A 22280-nucleotide genomic window follows, 5' to 3' on the forward strand; every position below is an offset into this window, starting at 1 on the left:
GCGGGGGGGAACGGCGTTTTGTGGCACAGAAGTTGTGGAGGTTTGTTTCTCAAAGACTCAAGGGCGAAACCAGAGGAACGGTCGCTCGTTGATGAGATTTAGTGTAAAAAAAATGCACAAACACTTTGAAAGGTAGGCAGCAAGTGGTTCTCAAGGTTATGTGACGGGACCCCTACGAAGGGTGGGACACTGTTTCTACGGAAACTAAGACATGTCACGTTTGTTCCCGCTCTTCCCTCCGTGTTGTTGATGTCTCCTTCAGTGCAATGTCCGTCCTCATCGCGTAAAATATACAACAACCTTCGTTTATATTATGTTAAATGTTATACACATTAATCCTTTTTTTTTTTTTTTTTTACAAATCAAAATGATTGTTAAAACACACAGTATCACATCTGTACAAAAAATGGGGAGGCGGGGCACAAAAAAAAACAGGGTTTTGTTTTTGGCAATTAAAAGGTTGGTCTGTCACAAAACAACAAATTAAGAGCGAAAAAACAAACAAACACTGACATCTGGAAATGAAAAAGGAATGATACATTTCGAGTTTGTCTCTAAGAGGATAAAACTTCCTCCTTCATTCAGTGGTAACAGAAACAAACGAGGTTAAAAGTGGCTGAGACACGAGGCCAAAGGGCCGCGCTGGAGTTGGAGACAGACACCCTGCAGCTCAGAACGACGACACGCAACGGGAAAAGGCTTTTATAAAGGTTCAGACTTCAGCTCCTCCACCCTGCACTCCAGGTCGGCCACCTGGAGAAGAGGAGGAAGTAACGTTTAAAGGTAAAATAAGAAACAATCTGCACTGATGGGAAATGTGTCCTTAAATTTACAGCCAGCCTCATGTAGGTCAGGAACCTGCTGTTTTTACTTTTCAGGGGTCTCCACAGCGAGTCCTCTTCCATCTAACTGTCCTCCAACTCCTTCCATGTCCTCTCTAACTGCATCCATAGATCTCCTCTTTGTCTCTAACATCCTTCTACCAGTATCCCCACTGTCCCTCCTCTGTACATCCTCTCTAACTTTGTCTCCATGTCCACCTTTGTCTGTCATTGTCCCTACGTTTAGAGTTGCTACCCTCAGTCCTAAACTCTTGACTTTCCTGTCCTCCCTCTGTCTCCCGGCACGTTTCCCTCCTCCTGGTCTTTGACTAACAGTCGCCCAGTTTCAGCCGGCATCAACTGATCCATTATGGCACGTGTCAAACTCCATTCCTCGGGGTCCGCCCTCCTGCATGTTTTAGACGTGTTCTTGCTTTAAAACACCTGGTTTAAATTAATGACTGAAGACTACCCACTGTTCCTCCTCTGCACATGTCCAAACTGTCTCTAACTTTGTCTCCCAGTCCTTCAACCTGTGCTGGACCTCTGATGACCTCATTCCTAATCCTGTCCGTCCTCGTCCCTCCTAAGGAGAACCTCGACATCTTCAGCTCTGCCACTTCCTGTTTTGTCTCCAAACCAAACATGGCTGCTCTCACCTCTCTCTTGTAAACCTTTCCTTTGACTCCTTTGAGCACATCTGAAAAACAACCTTTCTCCCGTCTGATTTCATGCTTTGCAGCGAGTGGCTTCAGGACGATCGGGACACCGAGGCAGGGTTGGGTTTTCTCAATATGTTCACACCAGACTTCAAAGAGCAAACCAAAAACTGGACATTTCTGCCTCCATGCAGAACCGACAGAAGTTCTCAGTCCTATTATTTCAGACAATTGACTCTCAGCTACTGCCACGTCAAATTTTAGCTCAGTATCTCTGAGCTATAGCCATTTTTTTGTAATGTTTAATGTTGATTAGCTGTGGCGGACATCTTGAATTAGGTTGGCAGCATTGACTCCAAATAGTCAACACAAAGACTCAGCTCTAACTCAGTTTTATAGACACTGAGCTGAAAGTGAATGTGGTAGCAGCTGAGAGTCATTCACAACACACACTCTGAGGGTGACATCTTGCAGTAATGTGCTGCAACAACATTATTGTTTCAATGTTTGACCGAGCAGCTACGACTCCATCATTTCTCAGCAGATGATTTGGAAACCAGGACAGCTGGGCCTTTAGTTTCATATTTGTTTTCAGATGAAAGAAAAGACGGCATCACTTAAAGCGACTCTCAGTGAAAGTTTCCAGATGTTGAATCACCTCCTCTACCTGTTCCTGGAGTTGTCCCGACTCCTCTTTCAAAATGTCGGCCTCGGCTCCAACTTGTGCACAACGCTGAGTCTCCTTCTTCAGGTACTCGATCTCCCTGTTTAAAAAAAAAAGAAAAGCATCAAACATAAACACGTTTGACTCCCAGTTGTCCTCATCCGTCCTCAGATCGTCTTACTTCTGCTGATACTCCTTGATGAGCCGCTTGGCTTTGCTGTATTTGCGCTCCAGAGCCTGATACTGGGCCTGAGTCTCCTTCAGGTGCTCGTCCACCGCCTGGCACAGGCTCTGAGCCTCCATCCAGTAGCCCTCCAGCTTCTCCATCCGCTCCTTGTTCTCCTGCAGGGTCTGCTCCAGCTGGGCCTTGTCCATCCGCCAGCGCTGCTTCTCCTGCTCGGCGTGGTGCAGCTGTGGAGACCAACGAGCAAACTAACGTCTAACTGGAAGAACTGCAGACGCTGAAGTAAGCAAAACAAAGACTAAAAGCTACAGTTAGCAGAAGAGTAGCTAAAAGTTAAAACCAGAAAAAACAGGAGGTAGAAGCTAAAATTAGTAGAATGGAACAGAAAAAACTGCATTATCTGTCCCAGCTGCTGGCTAAAGTTCTTCTAAATAGTAGCTAAAATCTAAAATTACATTACAGTAGCTAAAAGCTAGAGTTAGTAAAACAGTAGCCAAAATGTAAAATTAGCACAAGAATCGCTAAAAGGTAAAAGTAGCAAAGAATTAGCAGAACAAAAGATAAAAACTGAAACCAGCACAAAGAAAATTAATAAAACATTAGCAGAAAAGTAGCTAGAATTATAATGGTAGCTAAAATATTAAACCAGCAAAACAGTAGGTAAAAGCTAAAATCAGCAGAATCATAAATCTAAAGTTACATTACAATAGCTAAAACCTAAAACTAGTAAAAACAATAGCTAAAAGCTGAAATCAGCGGAATGGTAGCTAAAAGGTAAAATTAGCAAAAGATTAACAAAACAGTAGCTAAAATCTAAAACTAGCAGAGCGGTAGATATAAGCTAAAACCAGCAAAACAGCTGCAAAGAACTAAAATTAACAGAACAGGAGCTAAAAGCTGAAATCAGCGAAATGGTAGCTAAAAAGGTCAAATTAGAAGAACAGTAGCTAAAAGCTAACTGTGCTGAAGCAGATTTTAAACAGCACAGAGTTTATCAGTCATATCCACAAGGAAAAACATGTAAATAAAGTTAATATTACAAAAAGTACAGAAGTTACAACAGCTAGAAGTCTCAGCTGAATGCTGAAACTTTAAACAGGAAAACAGCAGCGCTGACTCAGCATTCACACGTTTCTTCTTCATATTTAATTACCTTTGGTTTCAATGGTAAATAACTTTTAGAATATTATCTGCATTTTCAGCCTCACCTTTCTTTTCAGCTGCTGGATCTCAGCCTGGGTCACTGCATGTTTGATTTGGAGCTTTAAGGAAGAGAAGAAAGCATTAACGTCATGAACGTCCGAGGATCACAGATAAAACGCTCCACGCCTCACCTCTTTGTATTTATGGGCGAGTTTCTCCGGATCTGTCTCCAGAGGAGACATGTCCTCGTTCTCCGCCAGGTCGAACACCTCGATGGCACTGGGATACGGCGGACTGGCCTCCTCATCCTCATCTTCTTCCTCATCTGTGCCATATTCACCACCCTGCACACATTTACAGCTAAAATTATACAAGAAGATTTAAAACCGATTAAAAAAACGGAAGTTTATTGTGGATTAGAGGAAGGAAATTAGACCCTGATAACTTAAAACCTTAACAATAAAGAGGAAGTTTCTACTCAGATGGATATCAGAAGCTACAAAACAAAAAGTTTTAGTTTTAATCTTATTTTTGGTCAAATAACTGGATAAAGTCAATAAGGCATTTAAGTAGTAAAAAGGAAATTAAAGCTATGTAATCTAGTTTTGGAAGGTCTTTTACGCTTTGGGTACTGATTTACAAATTGTCTACTGGAATTTTGTTATTTCCAGGGGAGTAAATTAACATTTTATGTCCAATATTTTAAATCAAATCCTTCAGAAAACAGAAGACGAAGTGAAGCAGTCATTTTATGAGTAGTGACTCCACATGGCCACTAGATGGTGCAAAACTCAAACAATCCCGAACTTCTGCACGAAAACCCAACCTTCAGGTTTTCAAGAACCACCCACTGTCCCCCCGTGCGTGAGTGGGGTTCTTCCTCTGCGTTATTTCAAGGTTTGAGCGCAGATCTATCCATGAGCTGCAAATATCTGCGACCTGGTTAAAACAAAAAAGCTGCAAAATCTGAGTCATCCAGATTTGGCCTCATTTCTGATCTGAGCTTATGATGCTGCTGATCGTGCACGCTGGATGGATTTACTGTTTGCTGCTGCCGTCAGATAAATGTCTTAATCCTGAAGGGAAACTAAGAAGATGCAGGACAAGCTGAGGACGTCGAACAAGCTCTGCTTCTTTAGGGGAGCAGTTTGTGTCTGAAATTAACTTTAGAGTTTCTTTCAGTGACGGGACGCAGCAATGGAACTGAATGCCTGTTTTTTTATTTTTCTGCACAGTTTTTGAAATCTTAACTACTTCTGCAGACTTTGTGCTACTTGATTCATTCGCACATGAAAACGTTCGGCTCGTTCAGGCGATGGCTGCTCGGACTTTTTGGTTTTTGTAGTTTTTTTCCCGTAGAAATCCGTTGAGATCTCTTCGGTTACAAAAACTTTGCTTTATTTTTTTGGCGCCTAATGCTACCTTTAGCTGGCTTTTTGCTACATTTAGCATCTAACTACTGTTTTGCTGCTTTTAACTACCACTTTGCTACTTTTAGCTTCTAACTAGCCTATTTTTACTTTTACTTTTAATTAACATTTTCCAGTTGATGTGGCTCGGGCATCTGGTGAGGACGCCTCCTGGACGCTGGTGACGTCCCACCGGGAGGAGGCCCAGAGGAAGACCCAGGACTCGATGGAGGGACTATGTTTCTCAGCTGGCCTGGGAACGCCTTGGGATTCCCCCGGAGGAGCTGGCCCAAGTGGCTGGGGAGAGGGAAGTCTGGGTCTCCCTGCTTAGGCTGCTGCCCCCGCGACCCGACCCCGGATAAGTTTTAGCTAGCATTTTGCTCCATTTAGCTCTAGCTAGCCTTTTGCTCCTTTTACTTACCACTTTGTTCCTTTCAGCTAGTCTAGTGTTCTGCTTCTTTTAGCTTTAAAAACTCAGTTTCAGCTTCTTCAGTGAATTTCAGCACAGTCACTCAGTGCTCGGAGTTCCAAAAATTAACAATCGTTTCTACGGTCAGGAAGTCCGGCGGCGGTTCTGCGCGTGCAGCTGAAACACTGACCTCTTGCTCGTCCATGTACTGGTTGTAGCGCTGCTCCATCATCTCCCGCTGCCAGCGCTCCTGCTCTAGCGTCTGCTGGATGAGCTGCGCCACTTCGCTCTGCTCGCCCGGCTTCTCCCGGCCAATCACAAACCTGTCGACACGCGCTCGTCAGTAACCACGGTAACCGCACACCCGTGTCTCACACTCCCCGACTGCCGACTGAAAATTAAGCCTCAAACGAGCAAACAAGGCAGAACTTCCAACTCCTCCAACAGAGCGGCAGAAGACTGATTTTTAGGAGATATGACGATTTAAAGAGACCCTTCACTTCCTGTGTTGAAGAGAATATTCTGAGCTAAAGCAGCTACTAAAAGTCATACCTTAGTATTCCCAATCGAGACACGTTTTGGCGTATAATTTGTTGTTTCAAAGCTGTGCAAAGAGATACAGGATTTTGTTTAAATCAGTAATAAAGGTGCTTCAATGAGGCCATTCAACAAGCTACCTACAACAGGTAAGATGTAAATTATTCATAACCTTCCCACAGAAGCTTACTTCAAAAAGGTCAGAACTATGGCTTTAAAAACCAGGAGTGTCTTCCTGAGTTGGTGTAGTTAAAGGTTTTACTGGAGTCTGATGAGAGAAAATGGCTTCCTGTTTACAACCAAACAAAGACCTATTCTCTGGAGCTGCTCTCCTCTTCAAATCCTCCTCTCTGCCTCTCTTGGACCTTATTAAACAAGTCATTGCGGATGCTATACGGATCCCTGTCGAAATAAAGCTAACATTAAACAGGGAAACAGATCAACAGATGGTTATTAGGCCAGACGCCGCTGTCTTTCAATTCTCCGCAGCGTTTACAGGTAATTAAATGCACCACAAACACACTTCCTGTCCTGGGCTATTTGTCTTCCTGACAATTTTTTTTTTTTCCCATGAACGGCTCTTTTGGCCGTCACTGCAGCAAGATCCATAATGTATGAGCCAATCTGTGGAGGTCTCTGATCTTCATAAGTCACACGTAACTCTAACAATCAGCACTGACCACTAAAGCCTGAATTATGAATGAGCTTGGATAACAAAAGGAGCTCACGGCAACCGTCGGAGCCACAAAAACTCCAAAGAGCACCGGCTGCAAATAGCCCGGTGGCATTCTGAACCGAAGCCTCTGATGCAGACTACATTTGTTGCTGATAACTGTGGCTTCGGAGACTTTACCGGGAAGTCTTGGGGACTTTTTCGGACCGCCTCAAAAGGGAGCTCCTAAAAGTGGAAGGTTATAATCATGACCCCGCGAGACGGGCGATATAAATCTGAAGTCTGGTTAGCTGAATGGGCAGGATGTGGTCGAAGTCGGTGCTGCGCGTCAGACGGGCTGCAGGGCGCAAATACATCAAGGAAATTCTGTCTGCACAGAAGAATGCTGACGCTCAGTTAAAAGGCTTTTAGGACGACACAAAACTGACTCTTATTTTAATGTTAGTTAAACATATTAATACTTTTGCTTGTAGTAAATATTGTGAAACAGAAAAACAACGAAGGCCTAGTTTCCTTTTAGGACTACATGCAGCCTTCTGCCTTTCATGCCAGAGTTTTAGACTAAAATCTGATGTTCAGAAACGACGTACTTGTACCTATTTTGGTCAAACCTTGAAATTAACATTATGCACAAGCACACGCTCAGAGTATGTGTTGAGGAGGACTCTCAGCTACTACCACACCAAATTTTAGCTCAACATCTGTAAAGCTCTCTGCGTTAGAGGCCTTTATGTGTTGGCTAATGTTGATTAGCTGTGGCAGCCATCTTAAATTGGCTTAATTAGTCGTAGACGAACATCTAATGAATACTTCTCGAAGGTTTCATTCAAATCTGTCCAGCAGTTTACATAATGTTTTGCTTTTAGACAGACGAATACATACAGAAACAGGTAAATTTATTGCAAAATTCCATGGCAGTCAGGTTCGTAAAATATGTCAAACAAGTGAAATAACAGGAGGTAAGAGAAGATGATTGACAGCGTCTCTTACTTGACAGTTCCTGAGGTGTTCCTGAGTACGGAGGCAGCGAAGCTTTGGGTGACTCCCACCAAACTGGTCCCGTCCACCTCCACAATCAGGTCGTTCACCTGGATCCTGCAGAAACAGACCGAGTTAAACTCTCATCAAACCCACACGCACACAGGGCTTTCATCCTGGCAGCAAAGCCCACGATGTTGGCCAAAACCAAGCCTCCACAACCACCGCTCCGCTCCACCCTCAGGTTATGAGTCACACAGCAAAGGGTTCGCCTCGGATCGAACGAGCTCACCTGCCGTCTCTGTGTGCCGCTCCTCCTTCTGTAACCGTCTTCACAAAGATGCCCAGCTTCTCCAGGCCCATGTCGGCCCCGGCGCCCATCCCGATGATGCTGATGCCCAGACCGTCGCCGTCTGAAAGGGAAGCACGGAGCTCCGTGTGAACGCTGAGTCGGCGTACACACTGTTGTTTCTTTCTGTGTTTTGCAATCTAACTGCTTCGACAAACCTTTTGCTTTTTTGTCCATTTATATATCAAAACATTCAGCTCATTCAGGAGATGGATGCTCTGACTTTTGGTTTTTGTAGCTTTTAGATTTTTCAAAGTATTTAACTGTTTTTACAAATATTTCCTCCCATTGAAATACAGTCAAATCTTTTTAATTCCTTTAAAATTATTGTTTTCTCTTTGAAATCTGCTTCAAATTTGATGTATTTTTGTCTTCCTCTTCTACTGTTGGTATTTAGCTACCATTCTGCTACTTTTAGCATATAGCTAGCCTTTTGCTACTTTAGTTTTTAGCTAGCCTTTTGTTAAATTAAGCTTGCATTTTGCTACTATTAGCTTTTAATCAACTTTTTGCTACTGTTAGCTTTTACCTACCCTTCTGTCGCTTTTAGCTTGTAGCTACTGCTTCACTGTATTTAGCTTTTAGCTAGCCTTTTGCATTTTTTAGCTTTTTAAAATGCTCTGAATTTAAAAGTTATAAGAAAACAGCAGTCAGTTCTTTATATCATTTTAAAAACAGAATTAAAGAGGAAAGACTGCAGCTGGGCGGAAGTGTCAACAGTCTTGAATTAGTGAGTTTTTTTCTCCTAATCTTGATCCCTAATTTTGTTTATTTTTATTTTTTTATCTTCTGTGAAATTGATCCTGCAAATATGGAGAAGATCTTTGCAGCAAATCAACCAAAAGACTGAGAAGAACTCCACGGAAACAAATTACCCAAACGGCATTAAGAGCACATTAGGCGCTTCTAAAGACGGGGAATAAAGTGAGTATTTCTTCTTTGCTGATTTTACTTTTGCCGTCAACAAGCTTTAACTGATTTATTATTGTAATAAAAGCATGCACAAACTGATTTGTATCTTTAGGATAAAGGATTCATTTGGTCTTGAAATAATACAACCCTAATTTTGGTTTGTTAATGAGATTAGAAAGTTAAATCAGAACTCTAATAACGTCTGGATTTAATGCCTGAGGGGTAAAGTGCTAAAGGAAGTTTCACCTTCATTTCCTCCATGCAGACACTACACACTTTATTCTGTGAAACTTGCTGTGCACAGAAAGCTAAATATAGTCATTTATGCATGCGTTAATGCATCATAATGTTGAAGGAATGCGTTTATTGTGGCTCGCTGGGGAGAAATTAAAGGAAAAGACTTGTACCATTTCACCTCTGCTGCCTGGTGGGAAGCAGGCCGGTTAGCAGAATGCAGATGGTGGAGACTCCAGGCCTTTCGTACAAAAGCAATCCAACCCTTCTAATGAATATAACATTTGCATTCAGTTTCTGTTTGCACCATTTATAAACCGGCTGCCTCCAGCTGGTCGAAATGATGGAAATGTTTCTAAGACCAGACTAAAATCCACAGAAAGACTAAAAACACCTTTCTCCAGCTCCACGGGGAACAGGTCCAGCCTCTCCACCCTCTTCTCCAGCTCGTACTCCGCCGACGCTGCCATGGGATCCACGTCCTCATTGCGCCTGTCGTAGTCCTCGTTGGGATAGGTGGCGAACACCTGCAGGAGGAGGCAGAGACCGGATCAGACTCGGTTCTGCTGGCCTACAATGTGACCCTCGTTGTGCAAACCTGGATCAGGGACAGCATGACAGAGCCTTCCCAGGACCCCAGCCCACTAAAACCTCTACAGAATTCACCAAAACAAGCCTAATTTCCCTGCAACACGATCAATAAGACCATAAAGATCCCATTCCAGACAACACCGGACTTAAAGAAGTCTTGATGTGACGTCCTAATGGCCGCTTCGCTGCAACACTCAGTCCTAAATGTTTTAAATAGATCTGTCGTTTTCAGATTTTTGTCAAAAAGAACAATTTTGCAACAAGGTGACCTAGTTTTCTTAGCTTTTCTATTTAAAGAAAACAGTTGTTTTTGCCCGCGTCAGTGTGAGTGTTTGTCTGTAGCATCACCAAAAGAATCTGACAAACCAGGGGACAGATATTATTAGAAACGTGCAGAAAGTAAACACCGGACAGACACACAACTGATTAACTTTAAGAGTCAACCTGACCTTTTAAAAAACAAAAAAACAGCAACAAACAGAGGTGGAAACTAAATTTAAAGTCAGTCATTCTTGTCGGGTCGGTAACTTAGAACATTTGTGAGCAAGGCAACAATTTCAGATCAACTTTTCTTGATTTAGGAAGTAAAAAAGACATAAAAATAACCTTTAAAAGTGGTGTGTGTTAGTTATCTCTGGCTGAAAGTCTTCCTAACTCTCAGGAAATCGCTGAATGGTCACAGAACTCCAGAAACTAAAATGCGCTAAAGATAAATAATTATTCTTTATTCCTTGTGTTTTTAAAACCAGAACATGACTGTATTTCATCGTAAAATATGTGTTTTAATTAAAAATGCTTAACCTCTTCTTCCCTTCAGCATCTGAGGTTGAAAAAAAAACGACTCTTTAATGAATTCTGAGAAATGTCGACGTGTAATTCATCGTAGTTTGATCCTGAAATGTGTTGCTGTGCTCAGGTATTGACAGTTTTATCAGTTCCTGAGTGGATGAGAGGAGTGAAGAATGGTAGATTTTAAAGTTTAACCATTTTATTGCTTATAAATTTTAACTACAACTCTGTCGTTCCTCATCAAACCGCCATGAGAGGCAGCGGGCGATATGCATTCCTTCAAGGAACGCTAGACCTTTATTTAAATTAAATAATTAGTTTTACTTTGATTGTTGCTATTACCTAGTGGATTAGTCAACTTGGAGCAAAGATTAGCAGAGAAACAGAAATAAGTTTAAAAATGAAATAAAACTAATGTTTTCAGCTGGTTTGCTGTGAATGTTTCTTTTCTTTGCAGCTGTGGTGCGTTATCACTTTCTCATCTTCGTTCTCACAATCCCTCCAAATATAGTAACTGCTAATTACAACAGATTCACTTCCTGTGAACTCTGATCAGCAGTTATGTTTCAGTGACTCACGGCGGTGGATCGCGGGGCTTCAGGTAAGGAAGTAAAATTACATCTCAAACTACTGATTGAGCCGAGAATAATTCAAATATATGCACGTCACAGGAAATAAAGTTGCACAGATTGTGATTCCACAGCAAGACGAGGAGGAGAAATTGTGAAAAAAACTGTATTCTAATCATTTCTGCTGATTAAACCGGCAAAATGTGACATTTACTCCAACACTTATGTGTTCATGTGAAAAATACTGATAGTTATTGTTTATATACTATATAACCTGCAAGATGAGAGGTAAACAATTAGGCTTTTTTTTTCCTGTGTGTATATGCATGTTTGTGTGTCTGTTAGCAAAATATCTCATGAACCAGCAGACAAACTTTACGATAACTTGTAGAAAAGAGTCGTTAGATGGAAGATCTGCAACCAGATACATTTAAGATGGCTGTTTAATCACCTCTAAGAAACACAAAAATGCCTATAATTCAGTTGATTTAACAGATATTGAGCTGAAATCTGATGTGGTAGTAGCTGAGAGTCATTCCCTGAGCGTGATATCACACGAGACGGACGCAGAAAGGTCTCTCAACATAAGATCTTAGTGTAAAACTCCTTTAATTCCTTTAATTTAAATCCAGCGTTTATCCAGTTTATAATCTGAACTCAGAGGACGTGGAGATGCTTGCAGCCGAGACGCGTAACCGAACTCATGCTTTGATAATAACTGACCGCTGCTGTCGTGTAACGTGGACTTAATGCAATTTGGTTTTATTGAACGTTTCGACAGAGAGAGAGCCGCAGCGTTTCCTCGAGGCCTCCAAGCTTTATCATCTTACAGTTTTAATAAAAACGCAGACGGGGAGGGGATCCATCAGGACCAGTGGAGACAGAGGCCTCTGTTTCTCTGTTCTCAGGGCTCGACTTCCCACACTCACCACGGTCTAACAGCATGACAGTTTACATAACCACCTCCAGCATGCTAATGGAGGCCTTCTGCAGCTGCTACACACACACACACACACACTCACAGAGAGCAAGTTGAGTTTTTAAAAGCTTCACTTTCTGTCTTCCAGGGTGATTATGTATGCAGCACCTTCCACACTCCACTAGCCGGACTAATTCAGTGCTGGACTTTCTCCTCTTTTGATTCAGTTTTCTCAGCTTTGTTCCCCTAAGTAAGACGTTTTCTAACTAACTTGATCTCATTTTTGTTGTTTTATTCCTCTAATGTGTCACTCAGTAATAACAAGTGTGGCAAAAAGAAAGAAAAAAGCGTTGAATTGTGAAGCGTTTAGCTGCTCCTCGGTTGTACAGTACGGCCCCCCCGTTGCCCTGGAAACTCAGTGGATACGAGCTTCTTCCTTTTGACAGCTTCTCAGAAATAAAAGCCCTCCGTCTATTATAATTTACAAGATTAAAAACAATTTATTGACATTATTGCCCAGAAGAAACACACTATTACAGTGTTAAAAAACAAACATTAACGATAAAAAAGTCCCATGAAGGTAAAAGAAAAGCGATAATGTATAAAACAATTTAAAACCAAAATTAAAAAGATGGCAGCACTTTTTAAACCAAGTCTGGATCTGTAGAAAAAAAGCTATAAAATGTTTTTAGCTTTTAATTGTAAAAGATGGTGGAAATCCAGTGTGGCTCCTTCATGAGAACTTCTCCCTGATTCTCCAAACTCGGATCGTTCTCACTGCTATCCACTGCAGGTAAGATGCTGACAGCTCATAACTCCACCTATCCCATAAACACGCATCTTAAGTTACGAGCAGCTCATCAGGTTAGTAAACAAACAGCCGACCTGTCTGAAAATGTCTACTTTAACATTTAATCATCACAAGTTAACGTTCCTTAACAATAAGATTAAAAGAACCATCACCAGGAAGCGACTTATGCTAGCTGTTTCCAGTCATTATGCTAAGCTAAGCTAATGATCTCCTGACCACAGCGCCATATGTACTGAGCATTAATCTTCTTAGCTACAAGTAAATCTTAACATAAATTAATGCAACTTCCCAAATCTTAATTACCAGCAATTGCAACTAAATCTTTGGTTTGGATATGAATTGTGAGCGTTCACTTGTTGGTCTTAAGTAAAGCTTTGGAAGACCTTTTTACTACAATCAAAAAAAAGTCAAGGGAGAAAAATGAGATGCTAATTAATAATAGCAGTGCAGTTCACTTGGAGGTGAGTGAATTGTAGTGAGCCAAATCCCTACTGTACACTGAAGTCTAATGGATTTGATTTAGGTTACCTTTGTATTTACACGGATTAACAGAATGTGGATTAAAGACACACAAAACACACTGTTTCTATAAAAAAGTAGCAAAGCATAAAACAACAACAGCGCGCTCACGTGGCACCGCTTCACTTCTGACTTCAAAGATCAACGGGGCCACAGCTGGCGGCTGATGTTGGCCTGATTTTAGCCACCGAGCCGAAGAAGAACCAAAGAACGGGGAGGCTGTGCGGCGTGGCAACGTGGCATCGGAAACAGGCAGCCAAATTAACACTTTCACTTCCAGCAGGAGGAAGATTTCCCTTCTCCTTTTAGACAAAGATCCCACACGGGGGCAGGCGGTCTAATTGGGATCTTGCGTGATGTAACCCCTCGCCGTGTTGAACTCCTCAGATGGAAAGGTGGATGCCTCTGGGCGATAAACATTGGGATTAAAGGCAGTGCAGTGGAGCCGGAGGGGGGTGGGCAGGGCTGGTGAAGGACGCTGTTCCAGTTGTGGCAGATAGTAGGTCAGAGGAGCTAACAGATGGCCAGGAAACTCCCTTCCTCCCTCCCTCTGCCTGGGATGTCCTATAAAGGCTCTATGGAGAGCTAGCTCAAGCTACCAGCTAAGAGCACACCCGAGGCTCTAAAGGATATCAAAAGCAGGCAGAAAGTGATATTTTAAATTGCATTTGACTTGAAAATAGTGAAGCAGAATCTATCTGAATGCCTGTGCTCCAGCGTGGCTCCATCGCACCGACCCTCAGGCTACGACTGGGTGACACACTGGTGTTAACTAACAAGGCTATAAACTCCACCGCCCATCCACAGCGCCCACAGCCGCAGGTCCACCGCTGCGTTGCTTTGCCTCTCCACTCCGAAAACAGATCTAATTTTGGATTCAGCCAATACGATGTGTGGAGGCGGTGCCGTTTTTTTCAACTTCACTCTCTCTGCACTTTGCACCAAGCCACTTCCCTTTAAAAACAGCTCAATCTCAACCTCTACCTTAAAAATAGGGCCGAAAATTCATCACCGTCATCGAAATATCAGTGTACGCCATTTTAATTTGCAAAGGGCTTCAATCAGTGGCGAACACCAGCTGCATTTACCAATCAGATGGTTCCTTACTGGCCTGAATGCCAGCAGGCAGTTTGGATGATAGTAGCCGAAATACTTAATAAAGAAAATGTGGGTTTTATCGCGGCTGATATTGTTGTTTATTTCAACAATAACCTGCTTCCTAATATTGTGCAGAACTACTTAAAACCCAAAGCAAATTAGGTAACTAACTGTACAAAATGAGAGATTTGTTCAATGACTCCTACTTCACTATTAAGGTGTCATAAAGCACATATAAAGCTTCCTGTAGCTGTCAATATTAAACCTTCTAACAGTTTAACAACAACGCAGATTAAACAAGTGCTAGATAACTGTTTCCAAATCCTCCTGTAAGTGGAGCCTGATCCAGATCCTGGATGCTCGGCATGCAAACAGAAAAAAACAAAAAGGATGTGGCCTCAGCCGCCATCACGTTGGATCAATCTTTCCCTGCCAATAAATCGGATATGAGCTGTTTGTAGGAACGGTTGCGTGGAACCAAAGCCCGTGTATTTTCGGCCAGACAGCCTTTGGTCAGCAGTCATGTTTGGGCTTATCTCTGACCCTGAGGAGAGACACGGCAGCAGGAGAATAAGGTCAGCCACAGAGGACTAACACCAGAGTGCCTCCTCTAATACATTTTGGGTGTGTTATATTGCACATAGTACTCAGTATACATATTTTAATCAACTGTCCTTTAATGGGAGCTGCATTTTTATTATTATAACCTTGTTTCCATCTCCCTATCCTTAATCTATCAGCCAAGAAAACATGTAACCCATAATAAAAGTTAAAAAACAAATGCTCTAATTGTTCCCCAAATAAAATATGATCATTTAATTAAAGTGAAACCTTTCAGTTCGGCTTCTCTGGTACTTCTGTTTGAAGACATGCAGACTGTTTTTCCTGCCACTTTCAAACGAAGATCTCACCCCGATAAGAGACGGATGTCGCAACCATTTTGGTCAGATCAGAGCTTGGAAGTGACAGTCTCCTGCGATCGTGTGAGATATTTGTTAGTGCTTGAAGTATGCGTTGTGATTGACTCTCAGCGACTACCACGTCCGATTTTTAGCTCAATATTTCTAAAACTGACAGAGTTATCATCATTTTGTGCTGGCTAAAGTCAACTAGCTGTGGCGACCATCTTGAACTGAGTTGACTCCAAATCTTAATGAGTTGTAGATGTACGTCCAATGGTTATTATCTGAGAGTTTCACTAAAATTCATCCAGTAGTTTATGAGATGTTTTGCTAACAGACAGACAGGGCTGACACCATCATATGCCAAAGTTTTAAACAAAGAAGTTAAGCAACGTGTAGCACTAAGACTCTCAGCCACTACCACATCAAAATTTTAACTCGATGTCTGTGCCGGCCATCTTGAATCGAGTAGACTTGAAGGCAGGGCTCTCCAATCCTGGTCCTCAGGGCCACCATCCTGCATGTGTTACTTGTTTCTCTGCTCCAACACACCTGATTCAGAGGTTAAATCACCTCTTCATGTTCTGCAGAAGCCTGTTAATCACCCATTGATTCAGATCAGTTGTGTTGGAGCAGAGAAACAAGTAAAACCTGCAGGATGGTGGCCCTGAGGACCAGGGTTGGGGACCCCTGCTTTAAAGGAACACAGGCATGGCAGTTTCCTTTTAGCTCCAACTGTTCCTTTTATTTCCAGAGTCCAACAAAACACACAAATGAATTGAGTTCGAGTCGGATGTTACCTACAGCGCCAACAGTTGAAGACGCAGACTGTGACTCCGACCAACATCTGCGTCTCTTCCGACAGGTGGGATGACACAGAGCAGCACTCAGACATCCTGAGCGGCTCGTTGCGTAACGTGGCTCGTCGCAGCAACCTGAGCGAGCGGGTGCGCCCCATAGATGCGTGCCTCCCCACCGCCGCAGGACTGAGAAGTGGGACAGCGTGACCTTGCTGCTAATCTGTCTGATCTCCCACCCCTCCTGGCTGTGAGTAAGGCACTGCAGGAGAGGCTGGAGGCCACCGAGTCTAAAGCAGCGTGCCGGTTAGGGATACAGAGACATATGGCGATGCACCCCCCCCTCTCCTCCCCCGTCCCCGGGCAATCCCTCACCTGCTGACCTGTGTTGCCCCAAATGACCCTAAAGTTGCCTTTTTGGTGTTTCTGTATTTCGCAGCTTGCAGCGACTCTTAAAATAGAACATTTTCTTTATAATTGTGAAAACTATTAACGGTGACAGTTTATTAGAGAAAAGGCAAAGGCGGACAATATCGTTTTCCTCGTGTCCGTTACCAAAATATCTCCCGAACCACTTAATGAATTTTAATGAAAACTTGCAGAAAGTAATTACTGCATGTACAGATTGCATTGACACAATTCAAGATGGCCACCACAGCCACCTGCCCTTCAAAAACAGAAATGGCTGCAAGTCAGTTAATTCTACAAATACTGAGCTAAAATTTGTTTTTTATACCCAACACATATTTTAAGCGCTAACAGATTATTTAAGATCTTTGTTTATAATTTTGCCGATAACTATTTTAGCGTGAACTTTGACTGTTAGCAAAATATCTCACGAACCACTTCATGCATTTTACTGAAACTTCCAGGAAATAATCATTTGATGGATCTTTACGGCTGATTAACTTTTGGAGCCAACCCAATTCAAGATGGCCACCACAGCTAACTGACCTTAGAAAACACAAAAATGGTTACAATTCAGTCCGTTTTGCAAATTTTGCGCTAGAATTTGGCGTGGTGGTAGCTGAGAGTCATTCACAACAAGTAATCCAAGTGCTACTCATATTGTGTGAGATCATTTCTTAAAACGTCGGGGTCATCCCTGTTTGTCTGTTAGCAAAATATCTCATGAACCTTCTGGATGGATGCTGATGAAACTACCAGAAAATGAACATCTACAACGGATTAACCTTTGAGGTTTATCTAATTCAAGATGGCCACCACAGCTAATCAACAGTTAAAGTTTAATGTGGTAGTAGCTGAGAGTCATTTGCAACACACATCTTGTAAACTCACATTAGATTTTCAAGTTTTGACCAAAAACGACTGATCTTAGTCTAAAACTGAGGCCTTTAATTTTAATAAAAGAAACATTTTTGAGTTTTTTTGATTGTTTTGTAATTACAGCATAAAAAAATTATATATATATATATATATATATATGATACCTCCTTGAACAGGCTTTGAAATATTGTGTAGGCAGCAGAAAGCAGGAACAAAGACTACGTGTGGAGAAGTGTCAGAGTAGGCTGGGTGATGAGTGAGCAAGGTGATTCTGGTGTATGAAAAATAAATCTGATTATTCCTGCTTTGGAGGGAGTGCGAAACAAATCCTGTAGAGATTATCTTTTTATTAAAAAAACAAAAAGTTTTTCTCATAAAACGGGAAAAATAATTAAAATTCACAATTTACCAGAAGGCTACGTCCAAAAGTACGAAGTGTTTGGATACAGAGCGATGAAGAATGAAGCTGAAGCAAATAAATAAGACATGAGAGGCAGCTTCCTGCGCCTGACGAGGAGGAGGAGGCCGTCAGAAGCCGGGCGGGTCTGTGACGATAACAATGCTGCTATTTTTAATAACAGCAGCAGCCGGGTGACAAAGACCAAAAAAAGGGGGGAGAAGAAGGAGAGAAAGAGTCACACAGAGTCGAGCGTGAACCGAAGCCGTTGGCTCGTGAGGACACAGAGGAGCGCTGAGTGTAAAAAAAAAAAAAAAAAAACGAGGACAAAGAGAGGCTTGAACCCATCCAACCACCGTCACCAACGCAGGACTCAAACCGGGCAGAAAAATGCAGCAAAACTGGACACTTCCTGTTTGGAGGAGAGGTGACATTTGAGCTGCATAATGACGCCCCTCCTATTCCACCTCGCCGCCTTTCTGCTCCCATCTACCCGTGCATCCATCTCCATAACAAAGGCCACACTGATACGGAGGGCGGCGACAACCAAAATCAGCTTTTTAATCAAGAGCCGGTGACTTTCTTTTAGTTTTTCTTGCACCATAAATAATCCTTCTCTTTGATGTCTGCTTTGGATTTTACTGTTTGTTTCTTGAGGATTATTTTCTGATGAGCAAACGTACTTTATTAATGATATATGTAGGATTCGCATAACTTTTAACATTTGCTCACAATACGGTGGATCTGCGGTGCCACTGTCCCATAATCCTGAGGCTACAGGTTCAAGCCCAGGTTGAGTAAAACAAAACACCAATATTTTGCATGATTTCTCTCTCTGTATAAGAGATTTTTAGAGCTCATATGTGACACATATAGGTCTAAAATCTTTTTTTTGTTGTTTTATTTCTACATAGAAGCTTTTTTGAGATGGCACACATGTTAAATTATGTCTCTTTTTGTCGCAAACACTGAAATATGAAGTCAGAGAAGCTGAGCCCTGCCGGACAAAGTGCAGCCATGAGAAAATAACAACATCAGCCCTTGACTTGAGTGGGGCTGATGAGGGGCAGGAGCGCCCGGTCACTGAGATGAAATGACTTCCCTGCAAGAGGGAATGCGTGTGATGTTCGGTGTCAGGACCCACTCCGGCTGGCTGAGGCTCTGCCCGTCTCACAGCTCCAGGCGAGAGCTGGAAAAATGTCTGCTGCTCCTCTCCAGATCATTACACCACCACCGAACACAGAGAGATGCTTTGAATCAACTCTTCCTCTTCCTCCTCCTCCTCCTCCTCCTCCTCCTCGTCTGTCCAATTTTCTCATCTCACTGCTCCAGTCCTTTTTCCTCACTTCCTCTGTCTTTCTCACACGACCAAAACACTTCATTCCTCGCAGAAATCCTAAAAAAATGATCTTTTATCTGCAGAGTGTCCACCTCTTTAAACACAGATGATTCTTATCCCCTCTGCTGAAAGGCAAAGGAGGACCATTAGGTGTCTGTCTGTTAGCAAAATAGCTCCTAAACCACTGGACAGATTTTACCCAAACTTTCAGAAACAAACATATCAGGTGTACGTCTGCAGCCGATTAACTTTTTGAGCCAACATGTTTCCAGATAGCAGCCATCTGGTTTTAAAAACCTCAACAATGATTATAACTCTGTCAGCTTTAAGGATACTGGCCTAAACTTTGGTGTGGTAGTAGCTGAGACTGATCACCAACACATACCCAGAGGGCTAACAGATGCCCGCGTTTTCAACTTTGCCATGCCTGTTAGCAAAATATCAAATGAACCACGAGGTGAATTTTAGGTGAAGTCGTTAAGCATAAGATGATCTCGGTTCAACACTTTCATCCAACCGGAGCAGCTCCCCCGGATCGACGTTACAGTTCTTTAAAGGCTGGCGTCAGCTGCACTTTGGGAACGCAAGGTCGTCTATTAGCAGCTAGTGAAGAGAGAAGGGGGTGGGCTGGTGCTGGTGGCATGAAAATCAGAACGTCAGCATCTGTCTGCCGGTGGAAGAACCTTTAAAACAGGCTGACAAAGGTCGTTAAGACTGAAGCTCCGCAGATCAGCTGTAAGGTCAAGTTCAGACAAATCTCAGTCACACAGCTTTGAACGAATCTGTTTTCTGATTACTTATTATTACATAAAATCAAAGAAATCAGTCGGTTTTACAGTCAACAAACCTACGAGCAGCTCTGAACATGTTACTGTTTACATCTGTCCCTGCAGTCTTTTTTAAGGGTGTGGTGTCTCACATTGCATGAGATCTGGTTGTTTTAGTCCCAATTACGCTACAATCTATTCCCCTCAACTCGGATTAAAATCCCAGTTCAGGATTTTTAATTCCTGTTCATTCCCATTCATTCCCGCGAAACGTTTCCAGCTTAGAAAATTCCTGGATATCTGCAACAGCCGCTCGGCGCCACGCGGGTGTTGTGCACGTGTTCCTCACCTTGATGGGCTCCGTGCTGAAGCGGATCTTCCTCGCAGGAGGGGGGTCCTCTTCCAGGCCCAGCCCGGGGATCTCCACGCAGCTGGACTCGGGCTCGTAGTGCTCGTCGTACTCCTCCTCGAGCTTCTGGCTTCCCTCGTAGTCGTCCCCCGCCGCGCTGTAGGCGCTGATGTCCACAGACGTGTTCAGAGTCCTGTCCTCCCCCTCGCCAGCGTCCGTCTCCCTCTCCTGCCTGAACGTCTCGTCGGTTTTCGGAGAGCTCCGTGTCTCAGCAGCGGGTTCTCCGTCCTCCAGGTTCTCTGTTGTGCTGTTGGGCTCCTGGGCCCCGGGTTGGTCCTCGGGTTTCACTCCGGTTTTGGCCTCAACGCCAGCATCCGAAACAGTCTTTCCTCTCTGCTCGTTTGGTTCTTCTTCGTGACTTGAAAGTTCAGCAGCTGGGTCAACGCTCTGGCCCCCATTAATGCTCTCCGACTGGAGGGTCCCCCGTCCTCTAAGGCCCCTTGGAGGCGTCTCCTGACCCTTCTGATTGTTTGTCTCCTCCTCTTGGTTGCCCGATGCGAAGGCACTGACCCTCTTAGTGATTATCTTTGAGTTCAACACCCCCACCTTGGTGCTGACCCCCCTGGAGGGCAGCGGAGGTGTGGATGAGAGGCGGTGGAGGTTGTTCCGGAGCTCGGCTGCCCTCTCAAACACAGCACTGAGCTGGCTGACCGTGGGGGACACCGCTTCACTGGTGTCCAGGCTGTCCAGGGACTCCGTGCTGCCGTTGAAGCGGGACACCATGTCCAGCCTGCCATCCTGGAAGCCCGGGGCCTTGTCTGTCTTCAGGAGGACCCTGGTGGTGGCCAGCTTCTCCTGCTGCTGCTGCTGCTCGAAGATGCGGCGGGTCTCCTGCAGCTTGGAGTAGCTGGGCGAGGAGGCCCGCTGGTGGCCGTTCTCGGCTTTGGGGTCGAACTTGTGGACGCGCTCGGACACGGTGGACCCGAGCTTCAGGAGCGCGCTGTGGTCCACGTTCTCGTTCAGGCTGCCGGCTCTGGGGAGGGACAGGCGCACGGATTTGTCGGCGCTCTTCACGCCGGCGTCCTCCCCCTCCGCGTCGCCCGAGGCGGTGCAGCCCGCGGTGGTGGTCTGCATCTGCTGGAACATGTTCTTGATGCGGTGCACGTTGGAGCCGTACCTGCGCCCCCGGGGACCCTCCTGCATGTCCCCGTTGGCCGCGCTGTCTTTGACGGGCTTCAGGGCCTGCATCCCCGCCTCGTAGGCGTTCCTGTGCGGGGATGGGCTCCGGAGCGTGGTGCTCTTGGAGGTCGACGACGATGATGTGGATTCGGTCTTCATCATGATGGGTCGGTCAGTGGATGCTCGGCGACGGCATGTCTCCCGTTATCCCCAGATCCGCGTTTTTACCCACCGGCACCGGAGGGAAGAGGAAGAGGAGGAGGAGGAGGCGCCCAGAACCAGACCAGACTAGACCGGCGGAGGGTGAGAAACAAAAACAACAGATCGCATCAAAGGCCTGCGCTGCATCCGCTGCAGCTCTCACAGAAAGTCAGCGTGAGCACGATGCATCTGTCAGGAGCTCACTTTTGCAGCAAACGCAAACCCTAACCTTCCCGGATGTCTGCGCGAGCCATTTGGGAAATGTCTGCACGTGAAAACAGAACAGAGGCGAGCGCAGGATTTACCGCAAACTGACGACAGCTCGTTTAATCCCTGTTCGGCGGCAGCATCATTTTGATCTCTTCATTCTGGGAGAGCTGCAGATTTCTGGTCCTGTCGTAGCGGCAGACCGCTGCTGCTGCATGGAGGAGGGCGGCCCCGGGTCCTAGCGCCCGCCGACTCCCCTGACACAGACGCAAATCCTCGATCATGTCTGGGAGCTTTAAAAGGAAACAAAAAAAGTCACATAATGTGTATTAGGTTTGACTTTTACAGTTATCTTTATTCATCTGATAAGATGTATTATAAATTTCAAAGCCATTTTTTGTAAATTTAAAGTCATATTTATGACTTTTAAGTTATTTTCAATAAAATTACAAAGTCAGAGCACTTTAAAGCTCATAATGACGACTTCATATCTCATATTTAGGTGCAACTGTAACGCTTTCCAGAGGGTAGTTGTGTGAAGATATGATGGAAAGGGTGAATATTGTCTAATAATTCTGCAGGCCTTA

The 22280-nt window shown here is 44.0% G+C and overlaps 1 protein-coding gene across 3 annotated transcripts; it reads right to left on the reverse strand.

The window, feature by feature from the left end:
- Positions 1-311: 311 nt before the first annotated feature.
- ppp1r9bb (protein phosphatase 1, regulatory subunit 9Bb) lies at positions 312-21939 on the reverse strand. Of its 3 annotated transcripts, XM_017438899.3 has the most exons (11): positions 21792-21939; positions 20107-21573; positions 9367-9499; positions 7770-7890; positions 7490-7594; positions 5480-5612; positions 3663-3815; positions 3537-3590; positions 2326-2555; positions 2139-2244; positions 312-753 (listed from the first exon to the last, which is right to left on the reverse strand). In XM_017438899.3, exons 2-11 carry the CDS (start codon positions 21445-21447, stop codon positions 703-705), a joined length of 2427 nt encoding a protein of 808 aa, XP_017294388.1. In that variant the 5' UTR covers positions 21448-21573; positions 21792-21939; the 3' UTR covers positions 312-702. The 3 variants fall into 3 exon arrangements, with proteins under 3 accessions (XP_017294388.1, XP_017294398.1, XP_017294379.1); XM_017438909.3 differs by having other exon boundaries at positions 2148-2244; positions 20107-21895; XM_017438890.3 differs by having other exon boundaries at positions 20107-21895.
- Positions 21940-22280: the final 341 nt, after the last annotated feature.

This window comes from Kryptolebias marmoratus, linkage group LG17 (assembly GCF_001649575.2).
Source record: "Kryptolebias marmoratus isolate JLee-2015 linkage group LG17, ASM164957v2, whole genome shotgun sequence".
NCBI lineage: Eukaryota > Metazoa > Chordata > Actinopteri > Cyprinodontiformes > Rivulidae > Kryptolebias > Kryptolebias marmoratus.

Bases quoted from the DNA above. Each gene is read 5' to 3' on its own strand.
- ppp1r9bb (XM_017438899.3), bottom strand. From the start codon at position 21,447: ATGATGAAGACCGAATCCACATCATCGTCGTCGACCTCCAAGAGCACC. The intron at 7,595-7,769 runs GTGAGCTCGTTC...CTGTTTCTGCAG, and splicing joins GCGGCACACAGAGACGGCAG to GATCCAGGTGAACGACCTGA. The intron at 3,816-5,479 runs GTCAGTGTTTCA...AAATGTGTGCAG, and splicing joins AGTACATGGACGAGCAAGAG to GGTGGTGAATATGGCACAGA.